Source organism: Pan paniscus, chromosome 2, assembly GCF_029289425.2.
Source record: "Pan paniscus chromosome 2, NHGRI_mPanPan1-v2.0_pri, whole genome shotgun sequence".
NCBI lineage: Eukaryota > Metazoa > Chordata > Mammalia > Primates > Hominidae > Pan > Pan paniscus.
The window spans coordinates 31,502,448-31,514,685 of NC_085926.1; the positions used below are offsets into that span (position 1 = coordinate 31,502,448).

General features: G+C 43.8%; 1 protein-coding gene across 2 annotated transcripts in view; it reads left to right on the forward strand.

Moving 5' to 3' along the window:
- The first annotated feature begins 5,314 nt into the window (after positions 1-5,314).
- STT3B (STT3 oligosaccharyltransferase complex catalytic subunit B) overlaps positions 5,315-12,238 on the forward strand; it is a 108,896-nt gene continuing 101,972 nt past the window's right edge. The window contains exon 1 of one of the 2 annotated variants that reach the window (XM_063602228.1): positions 5,315-12,078. In XM_063602228.1, the coding sequence (XP_063458298.1) occupies positions 11,765-12,078 (314 nt within the window). In that variant the 5' untranslated portion in view covers positions 5,315-11,764. The remainder of the gene's footprint in view (positions 12,079-12,238) is intronic. The other variant, XM_014344184.6, reaches the window with a different exon arrangement.

Below are 12,238 nucleotides of genomic sequence, written 5' to 3' on the forward strand. Positions count from 1 at the left end.
TACTACTCAGCCATAAAAAAGAATGAAATACTGTCTTTTGAAGCAACTTGGATGGAGCTGGAGGCCACTATTCTAAGTGAAGCAAATAAGGAATGGAAAACCAAATATTGTATGTTCTCACTTGTAAGTGGCAGCTAAGCTATGGGTACACAAAGGCACGCAGAGTAATATAATGGACTTTGGAGACACAGAAAGAGGATAGGTGGGGGGGTGAGGGATTAAAAAAACTACATATTGAGTACAGTGTACACTACTTGGGTGATAGTGCACTAAATTTTAGACTCTGACACTATATAATTTATCTATGTAACCAAAAACCACTTGTACCCCAAAAGCTATTTAAATTCAAAAATATGTTATAAAATAAAGGTTAGGGGAAAATTTAAAAAGGTATGAATTTAAAAGAATATGATAACAACTTATAAAAATGATAATATGGTATTTTCTTTCATATGCAAAACAAAAGTGTTGCTCTCTTTCTTTCTTTCTTTTCTTTCTTTCTTTCTTTTTTTTTTTTTTTTTTTTATAGAGGTGAAGTCTTGCTCTGTCGCCCAGGCTGGAGTGCAGCGGCGTGTTCTCAGCTCACTGCAACCTCCCCCTCCCGAGTTCAAGCAATTCTCCTGCCTCAGCCTCCCAAGTAGCTGGGACTACAGGCGCATGCCGCCACACCCAGCTAATTTATTTTGTATTTTAGAAGAGACGGGGTTTCACTATGTTGCTCAGGCTGGTCTCGAACTCCTGAGCTCAGGCAATCTGCCTGCCTTGGGCTCCCAAAGTGCTAGGATTACAGGCGTGAGGGTGGCTACTTTCAAGACACACTTGAACTCCTCTCACTCCCCAAAAACCAAAGTAACAAGTATATATCTAGGTGCAAACAAACTAGTCTAGGAACAGCCTAGACAAGATGCAGGCCAGTTACTGTGCTCTTTTCTAAGAGGCTTCAGCATGATGTCAGAGCCACAGCCCCCTGTTGGAGGCTTATTGTACATAAGTGACCATATATTGCAGCTTGTGGCCCTACTACCCTAGCCACAACTGACAAGGCCAGAGAAATAAGCCTGGTCTAAAAGTCTGCCAATGTCTCCTAGCCTATAGATGCTGGCTTAGTAGAGTTTTGTTGAGCCACCAGAACCGCTGTATGAAATAACTTCCTGTTTTCTATGATGTATGGCTCTACAGCTGCAATGATATCTGTCTGTTACTCCTCTGTGTATCCTTTTTAATAAACTCCATTACCCAGTGACCCAAATATAACTCTGTTCTTTGAAAACTCAAAGGGCCTAAGAAACCCACACTATCAGAAGTAGAAATAACACCCCAATCATATGCATGTACAATGTTTTAGATGTTTAGATTATATATTAAGTAGGTCCGTTCAGCTCCTTTTAATTTCGTTTTTATTATTAAAATTATAATGTGTTTTCTATGTTATAACTTCTAGCTAATGCAAATTCCATTCTTTATTGTGTCACTAATTTAATAACCAACAAAATCCCTTCTAATTCCTTAGTAAATGAATTTGTTCTGTGTAATTATTAAGTGGAATACATTTCTTCAGTATAAAATTTATTGTAACTAAATTTAAAATTAAACATTTGAGATATCAACAATTTACAACAATAACAAGTAGAGGGATTTTCTTAAATGTATAATTCTGAAGCTCAACATATTAAGTTCTCTTGTTAAGCCAGAGAGAGTCCCTATTTCAAATTTTCTGTTTTCTTGACACTTATAGGTTGAAATCTTTGTTTTATAGGCTTCTGCTTGGAACTTCACTGACTCATTTTATGGTCGACCACATAAGAACATAACTTAATAAATTCTCTTAAAAATAAAGTGCAGATACTGATTCTGTGATTGCTTGGATTAAATTTTTAAAAATACGAACACAAATCTATGGGCATAGGTGATGGTATTGCATCTGAAGCACCGTAATTGTAGTTAAACTGCATTGAAAGAAAACATTTGCTGAAGTAACCTATTTATTCATCTACTTCTATAAAGCTCTCAGGAAACAGCGGACTGTTTAGTTATACATCAGGAAGGCACACAAATTAACGACACTAAAACTAAATAAAACAATTCCCTTTCCATCAGGGGAGGTGTTTGCTAACAATTACTTTACCTAAAAAAAATTCTATCTGAATTTCTTAACACATCATAAAAAATCGCTTCATTGCTTCAAAGATACTTTCAGGAAGTACATGATCTAGAATAGATAATCTAGGGGATATGCTAAATTGAACAGTAGAAGAGTTTTTGTTTTTCAAGAACAGATTTGCATTAATTTAATGCAGACGACCTCATTTTCAGAGCAACTAGCAAATAAAACCATACATGTTAATGGTTTCCATAACATAGGAGCATACTATTCCAATAATTATGCTTAAGAATATACAATCAGTAATGGCAATTCTGCCTCATTGAGGATGTGAAAAGACTGTCTTAAATGTTAAATAAGTACCCTTAGCCTTACTCATGAAGGAAATGCAAATTAACACTACCAGTTTGTACCTTATTTGTTGGCAAAAAGCCAAGAGTTTGTTAACACACTCAGTTGGTAAGCCCTCAGAAATGGGCTTCTCACACATTGTGGGAATGCAATTGGTACAACCCCTTACTGAGAACAACTTATCTATTGAAATTACAAATGGACATACCTATACCAAATTTTCCTAATGGTAATTCCAATCAACACACTTGCACTTGGGCAAAATTCCTTCTGCATAAATTTATTCATTGCAGCCTTATTTGTAGTAGCACAAGACCAGTAAAAGCCTAAACATCCACTAGTAGGTGATTGGTTGAATTAATTATGGTGCATCCTCTGGGATACTATGCAGCCATAAAAAGGAACGAAAAGTGCTCTATGCGCTGATAGAGAAAGATCTTGAAGATAAATATTTAGAAAAAAATTCAAGATGGGGAAAAGTATGTATAGCATGGAAAAAATGAGAAAATAAGAAAATAGCTTCACATGTGTTTGCATTTCCACAGAGAATGTTGAAAGGATACAATATAAAATAATGAAAATGATTACCTATATGGATGAGGAGAGGGAAGGATTTGGCTGTCAGGAGACAGACCGTGAATGTATTACCTCTGTATAGAGTTAAATAAAAACTAATAAGAAATAATAAAATCAGTTCTCAAACACAGGCTGAAGAACCTTAGCTTCCAAGTTTGCATCACTTCAAGGATAAGGAATGCTCTAGTTCAGGGTTTGGCAAAGTACAATCTTTGGGCCGAATCTGGTTTGCTGCCTGTTCTGGGAAATAAAGTTTTATTGGAACACAACTATCGCATTTGTTTATGTATTGTCTATGGCTGCTTTTGCACTACAATGGCAAAGTTGAGTGGTTGAACCATATGACCCATAAAACCTAAAATATTTACTGTTTGGATCTTTATAGAAAAACTTTGGTAGCCTCTGCTCTATATTGATATCAGGTCTGAATCAAGTCACAAGTGAATAAGGAAAGGTGTCTACCCCCTTCCTCACTTAAAATACTTCTTCTATACATTCTTCAATTTTTATTTTATTTTTTTCTGTGTTCTAGAGTATGTGCCTTTTTTAAAATTACATATTGACAAATTATAGTTCCATATATATTCTTCAGATTTTATATTCTTTGGTGCTAATTCTATCTAGTATGCACACTAGATTGTAAATAACTATACTCAGGTTGCTTTCCTCTTGGTCGAAATTCTACATCCTAAATATAGTGGAGAATTATCTTTTCCTTTCTACATCCAGACTTGCTTCCTTTCTGTAACAGTGCCTCAGATTTCTTACAAGTTAGGTTTGACCCAACTTCATTCAACTCCAGGATGCTTAAGCCAATTAGGGTTTCTTATTCTCTTCTTAAAGGCACTTGGTCAGGAATCAGTATATAGGCTGGGTGTGGTGGCTCACGCCTGTAATCCCAGCACTTTGGGAGGCCAAGGTGGGCAGATCACCTGAGGTCAGGAGTTCGAGACCAGCCTGGCCAACATGGTAAAACCCTTCTCTACTAAAAATACAAAAATTAGCCCAGCGTGGTTGTGGGCGCCTGTAATCCCAGCTACTTGGGAGGCTGAGGCAGGAGAATTGCTTGACCCTAGGAAGTGGAGGTTGCAGTGAGCTGAAATCGTGCCATTGCACTCCAGCCTGGGCGACAGACTGAGACTCCGTCCCAAAGAAAAAAAAGGAATTGGCACATGATCTAAGACAGACTAATTAGAGCCACTGGAACCTAATTTCAGGACTTTTGTTTGTGCTCTCAGGAAAACCAGGCATGCCTAAAGAAATGAAGCTGCAAACTTACAGCAATATAAAGTCAATATGGTCATGGGAGGTGGTGGTGCCAATATGACCTAAGAGAAAGTCTGCTAAAATAATTTCTGGGAAAATGTTTTTCTTAAAAAAGGAAGACATATGTGATTGGCATCTTCCCGTCTCCTAACCTTCTGCCTCAAATGCTGATGTGATGTCTGGGGCTGCAGCAGCTGTCTTACAATAGTGAGGCAATAATCAAGAGAATGAAAACCAATATGCTAAGTGAATTGAAAGTGTATTACTTGGTTCAATCAGGAAAACAGAGATACTCTAGGTACTTCAGGAATAAAAGGTTTAATCAAGAATTATTATTTACACTAATGTTGAAAGACCATAGGGAATAAAGATAAGAAAGGTGTTGCCTGAAGGTCAAGGTCAAGGAAGGAGACTTTGAAAACTTTAGCCTGAAGGACTGAAGCAGGGAGCTCTCAGAAGTTCTCTAGGAAACTGCTCCAATTCTCAATAATCTCCAAAAAGCTCCCCAAAATTGTCTTAGTCAATGACAATTATGTAAGTGGTTCTCACACCAGCCAAAAAGATGTGTAAATCTTACATTTGCCCATTCTTCCTTTTCTATCTGAAATCCTCTCTGTCTTTTTTGTCGACTGAGCTCCCCTCACTGACAAAATATCATGGAGTCATACAAGAAAAGAATCTGGGAAAAGTACTTCTCAGCTTCTGCTATGCAATGCAAAGGACAGCATAAAAGGGGGTGAAAATGACATCCGAGAATCCAGCAAAGAGTATAAAGACAGAAAAAGTTGAAAGCTTTGTTGAGCAACTGACTTCATACCAGCAACCACCTTTCTCTGTTCACTTTATGAGAGAAAATAAACTTCTATTTGTTTAAGCCATTATCCTTTGGCCCTTTTTGAAATCAAATGTGTGCCTCACTGTTACAATGTCCTTCTATGAAAACCATGAGATAGTGGGCATAGAAATGTGAATTTTCAAAAGTACTAAAATAGAAAATTAATTTCCTATATATGATCTGGAATTTTAAGACTAGAGTGTTGTGTCGTTTCAATGGTAGCAAATAAAGATAAAATGTGACACTGCATCTCAGCTCTGGATTACTGGCTCATTCCTAAGTGTCCCCTGCTTGGCTTTGTTTTTCTTTTTCCTCTGCTTTTTTTTTTTTTTTTTTTTTTTTTTTTTTTTTTTTTTTTTTGAGACGGCGTCTCGCTCTGTCGCCCAGGCTGGAGTCCATTGGCGCGATCTCGGCTCACTCAAGCTCCGCCTCCCGGGTTCACGCCATTCTTCTGCCTCAGCCTCCCGAGCAGCTGGGACTACAGGCGCCGGCCACCGCGCCGGGCTAATTTTTTTGTATTTTTAGTAGAGACAGGGTTTCACCGTGGTCTCGATCTCCTGACCTCGTGATCCGCCCGCCTCGGCCTCCCAAAGTGCTGGGATTACAGGCGTGAGCTACCGCCCCCGGCCTTCCTCTGCTTCTAATGCATCCTTCCCACACTCCAAATCTCACTTGTCAACATCCTACCTATTCTTTTTTTTTTTTTTTTTCTTTCTGTCACCCAGGCTGGAGTGCAGTGGTGTGATCTCGGCTCACTGCAACCTCTGCCTCCCAGGTTCAAGCGATTCTCCTGCCTCAGCCTCCTGAGTAGCTGGGATTACAGGTGTGCACCACCATGCCCGGCTCATTTTTGTATTTTTAGTAGAGATGGGGGTTTCACCATATTGGCCAGGCTGGTCTCAAACTCCTGACCTTGTGATCTACCTGCCTTGGCCTCCCAAAGTGCTGGGATTACAGGCGTGAGCCACAGCTTCCGGCCAACATCCTACCTATTCTTTAAGGCCAATCACTTCATGAACATGTCCTTGATGACTGCCCAGACACAAGCTCTCACTCTTCACAGTGATCATGATAGAAAACATTCTCTGCCTCATACTGGATTTTGAGCTAGATTAGATCACAGCAATCCCCTTATCATCTACCGCAAGGGCCAACAAACTCTGGTCTGCAGGTGTGGTTGTGTTTACTGAAGAACAGCCATGCCTGTTCTCTTACATATTGTCCATTGCTACTTTCACACTACAACAACAGGGTTGAGTAGTAGCCTGAGACAGCATGGCCCACAAAGATGAAAATATTTACTGTGTTGCCTTTTACAAAAAAAGTTGCAGACCCCAGTTCTATTGGATTATAAATTGGAGGTTATTATTCATTATCAGCAGCTAGGTATTGCCTAACTTTGTAAGGTGTTTTATTTGAAGCAGGCATTTTCTGGCTTAGAGAAATAAAGAAGCATTCGTATGGGCTCGGGTCATGGAGAATTATTTTAAGGCTATCCACGGGAGTAAGTCTCATAGCCCATCTGTCATGGTTCTGAATATAGCAGTAGTACCAGTGATATTGTTAATAACCAACATATATTGAATGTTTCCTTTGCGCCAGGCACTGTCCTAAGTTATTTTCATGTATTGATTCATTTATTTCTTCTTATAACCCTAAGAGAAAGGTTCAGTGCTTATCTACGCTGTAAAGATGAGGATACCAAGGAGCAGAGATGGGAAGTAGCTTGCCAAAAGCCATGTGACTCAGAAGAACTAAAGTGAAGATTTGGTACCCAGCAGTGTCTGCAGAGCCTGTGCTCTAAACCACCACACAGTTACCACTTGGCAGCACACCTAGCTCAAATCTTTTTTCTCCCTCTCTGCTTCTCTCTCCTCTACTGGGGCTATGGGCTACCAGGGAGGTTCTTTGACAGGTGCTTGTCAGAAAGGGACAATATAAGCATTGGGAATTCCCTCAGTTACCAGATATTTGCAAATGTCAATTATATTGCAGAGCGTAGCAGCCCCCTAGTGTGGTGTGTCTAGTACAAGCGTACATGTCTTGTTGTTTGTGTTTCTCTAGGAAGAATGAAACCCACTCTCCGACCTGTGTCATTCCTGGGACACATCACAGGCACTTAAATCTTTTCTTGATCACTGTGGGAAATGCTAGGGACTGCGGATCGTAATTTAGTTTTTTCTTGGTCTGATTTGGTCCTGTCTGTGCTTTTGAACCCAGACTTTTAGAAAGGGTGGTATACATTCCCTGCCTCCACATCCCTTGCCACTGATCCCTTCTCACCTGCTGCCATCTGGTTTCTGCCCCTATGACTCCACTAAAATTGACCTTGCTAAAGTAATTGGTGAACTCCTGGTTGCCAAAAGAAAGGTACACTTTTCAGCTGTGTCACACTCCATTTCTCTGTACCTTGTGCTGCTTCTGACTTCACTTTATTTCCCTTTCTTCACTGCTGGGACATTGCTCTATCTTGGGCTCCCTGTAGGCACATCTAAATTTGGAAAGTCCTTAGGGCTCTATCCTCAACCCTTGTCTCCTTGTCTATAGCCTTGATTCCAGCAAAATTTCACCCGTAGCCATGGAGTCCCAAGCCTTTATCCCAGAAAACCCTTCCTCCTGAACATCACACCTCTTTAAGTGTCTGTTCTCCAGCTCCTCTTGGATGTCCTACAGGGACTTAAAACATCACATCTCCAAAGCTGATTGGATCATCTCCCCTCCAAATCTGCTGCTTGTCCTTTGCTCCCTATTTCTGAGACATCACTTTCCATCCAAATAACTAAACCAGAAACTCCAGATTTGTCCTAAACCCTACTTTTATTTTACCCCAATCACCAATTTCTGGACTCTACTCTCTTGATACCTCTCCTATCAGTCCTTTCCTCTCTGAGCCCTACTGTCCCAGTTTTGGTACCTAATTCTCTTGCCTACATTTCTGTAAATGCTTCCTTATTGGTTTCTCTGCTTCCACTCTCACCCTTTCCAGTACATCTTTCATACTACCTGTCAATTTTTTTTCTTCCATCAACCAAGTCTGATCATGTTATTGTTGTTCAAAATGTTTCAATGAATCCCAGCTGCTTACAGAATAATAAACTCCTTTACCAGGCAGACAAGTCCTTAATAATCTGGTTCTTATCTCTCTTTCAGTCTCATCTCCCAATGCACCTTCATTAATATTAAACTTTGTGTATTAATTTGAAGGACTTCCTTGTTCCTTCTTGGAATCCCCCATCCCTCTTCCTAGTGTGTCTTGTGAACTTCTGCTCACCCCTCAAGTTTCAACTCAAATACTCCCTTCCCCTGGAAGCTGGGCCTCTGATGTCACACCATTCTGCTCATGATGTTGTACCCATAGTGTTTGACTGACTCCTGAGAGATTTGAACTCAGGAGGATGTTACAAGCACCTAGCAGGATTAGAACCTCAAGTGCAAAGGGGCAAACACATTCAAGCTTCATCACAAACTGTAAACCATTTTTCCATGTTGATAGGCTAGAAATTGTGAATTCACAATGCTGCAATTTATTTTTATGGGTTCTCTAGTGGTTCCACAATAGCATATTCCTCACAAAAGTAATCTCTGAATTCTCAGGTAGAGCTTTTACTGGTCTCCTCTCCAAAATGCTTTTCACATTGCAGCCTTGGTAATCTTTTCAAAACACACATCTGATCAACTCTCTCCCTCTATCTCAAATACACCACATGCTGCTTAAAACCCTTTATGGCTTCTCAATATTCTGAAGTTAACATGAAGCAAAAAACACCTCTTAAAAGGACCTACACTACCCGGCCATTCCTTTGACTCCTACTGCACCTTGTCCCACTGTCTGCATTGCAGCCACTTTTCTGGGATACTCGTATGCCTCCCCTGCCCCACTGCAGTGCCTTTGCACGTGCTTCTCTGTCTATATAACGCGTTCCATTCTCCTTCTCCTCGTCCGTTCATCATCACTTTCAGTGCTGCTTCCTCAGGGTAATGTTTCTCATCCTTCTGGTGTAGATCAAATTCCCCATGTGCCTGTCCTCCACAGTGTTTGTCACCCTGCATTTTGGTCCTGAACCATCTGATGATGTGGTTAATACCTCCCTTCCTAGGGCTGGCTGGTGAACTCTGTGAGAGTAGGAGCTATGTCTTTCCTGTTCCTAGCTGAATCCCCATGCATCCCAGTTCACTCACAGTGGTCGGCATAAAGGAGTTCAATATATACTTGCTGAATGAATGAGTGAATAAATGAAGGTCAAAAATCAAGGGGTTTTCGTAGGGCTTTTCACCTTTACCACTACCCTGTATTTGCACGTTCCTTAACAATTTCCTAAAATGCTTTCAGATAAGCTTTTTTAATATTAACAACTGACTTTAAGAGCAGAAAGGGCAACCCATGCAGGTGACTTGTCCAATGCTACATGACTAGTGAGCAACAATTTGGGACTATTTCACTTTGTCACTTTTCAGACCAGGCCTATGGCCATTAAACAGCCAAAACAGGAAGCAAAAGAAGATAACGTAGAACTTACTAGGGAATAGATACACAAAGACAATAAAATAGAAATATCCAAACAAATTAAAATAAAAACACAAATTTTATTTTAGACTGATAAAACTTTGGTTCAGGGAACACAGACAAAAATCCTCTGCTGTCATTTCAGCATGTACCGTTTGGGCTACGAGGAAAAGCATTTCATCTTTCTCTGTATAACAGAGGCAGTTAATATTTTATCCTAATTCTCATTAAAATGTGTACGTTCAATAAATGTCGGCTATTAAACTGTTGGTGAGAAAGTCTATTTCTGGAAACCTTTTCATTATTTCCTTAATAAGACTATTTATGGTTTTTTTAAGGAAACAGGACAAAACGTAACCACTTAGCAGGTTAAAAGGGTAGCTGGAGTTGCCTTACTTTCAAAGAGCTACCTCAAAATAACTAGGGTTCATTTATCTAATATTTTAAGACTTCTATTAATATTGAAACACAATTTGTAGTTAAAGAGAAAAATTTAAATCACCTAAGAAAATAATTCAGGGCCTTTATAGTTTTACATTAATATGCCCTTTAATATCCAGATGTTACTTACCTAATAAAATGTACAATTAGCTGTGAATTGACATGAACAAGTATTTACTGAGCACCGATTACGCCGAAAGCTCCGTACTTTCTATGGGGTTTATATCAGAGCAATTCGAGACTCCCCACTACCTCACTTAGTTTAAGCTCATTTTGCCCTGAGTTTATCTGGTAGCACTTTATTTTAGCGGACAAGGAGGGAAGTGGGGAAAGGAAAGGAATTATAAAAATACAAGGTAGACGTGCACAAGAACCTTCGTTCTATTATTATTTAGTAAAGTGAGAACTGGAAACAGCTTAACGTCCAGGGTAAGTTAGTTTCACTCACTCGACGGAATGTATGCAGCCGTTAATGTATTTCTGCATTTTCCCATATTTCCAGTGAACAGACAGTACTTTCGCAATTCGGAGTACAAACGAAAAAGGGCGAGAGAAGGTCGCATTTTGCCTGCCGGAGCTAGGGGCGCGCTTGCCGGTTCCAACGAGTTTTCGGTGTCGGAAAACTTGTCTTTGCTCACATTCTCGGCGGGACGTGAAGCGCAATGAGCAAGGTAGGCTGTGTCACTGCCGCCACGGGCTCATTCGCAGCGCCAGTCGAGGAGCGCCACGGGCGGCTGAACCCCTCGGCCCGACCCACGCGCCGAGGGCTAGGATAATGCGCCTGCGCGGCCGTCACGTGGTGAGGGCTCCGCGCAAAGCGGGTTAAAAGTCACGACCGCGGAGAGCCCGCGAGCGTCCTGCTGGTCGGTGCGGCGCTTTCCGCGTCCTTTAAGACGAGTTTGACCGAGGCCGCTCCGCAGTTCCCGCCCCTCGGCCCAGCTCAGCTCCATGAACCTAGCGGAGCCGCCTAGTGCCCTTTCTCGCCGACCGCACAGGCGCGCGAAACCGCGTCTTTCAACTGACAATGAAGCCGTAGCCGCGCAGCTCGGCCACTCCGGGCGAATCGGCGCGAGGCCGGGATGGGGCGGGGGAGGGGGAGACGGTTGGGTCAAGCTCCGCCCCAGCTCGCGCCCCTATTGGTGGGCGCAGCGGTTCTGGGCCCGCCCCCTAACGGACCTGTCGCTTTGTGACAGGCGGAGGGGCCAGTTCCTGTCGGGCCGGGGGCGGAGTCAGAGGATGCTTGAGCTCCGCCCGGACTCCAGGGGGCTCCTCCCCCTGCTCCTCTCGGCTGGGCGGGCGGCGGGCTAGAGAGGGAATGTCATTGCTTCTCAGAGCCGTGGTGCCGCCTCCGTCTGCTGCTTCTTCTCTGGCGCCCTCGTCCCGTCGGCTTTCGCCGCCGCCGCCGCAGCTGCACTGGGGATACGGATGGCTAGTGGGGCGCCGGGGCCATCTGGGTTGAGAGAGCGGCGATCGCGGCCGCTGCTGAGGCGGAGACTCCCCGCCGCCGCTTCCTCCACCCCCAGTCCGCCGGCCTCGCGGCGCTGAGGGCGGGAGCGCGCAGAGCTCTTCCCTCCTCCTCCTTTTTCTTCCTCCTCCTCCTCCTCCTCCTCCTCCGGGTCCCCGCCCAGCACCCCTCGCACCAGGCGGCGGCGGCGGAGGAGGAGAGCTAGACCCGCCGCCGGGGCACAACATGGCGGAGCCCTCGGCCCCGGAGAGCAAGCACAAGTCGTCCCTCAACTCGTCCCCGTGGAGTGGCCTCATGGCCCTGGGAAACAGCCGGCACGGCCACCACGGGCCCGGGGCCCAGTGCGCGCACAAGGCGGCGGGCGGCGCGGCGCCGCCGAAGCCGGCCCCGGCGGGGCTGTCCGGGGGGCTGTCGCAGCCGGCTGGGTGGCAGTCGCTTCTCTCCTTCACCATCCTCTTCCTGGCCTGGCTTGCCGGCTTCAGCTCGCGCCTCTTCGCCGTCATCCGCTTCGAAAGCATCATCCACGAGTTCGACCCGTGGTAAGTGCCTCGCCGCCCCTCCCCCGCCCGTGGCCCGCGGGGAACCGGGACCCGCTCCTCTGCCCGCCGCAGCTCTCCTCGACTTGGCCCCGCGCCGCCGCGGAGCCCCGCTCGCGTCCTGGCTGAGGCCGGCGCGGATCCCGGAGCTCCGGGCGCGCCC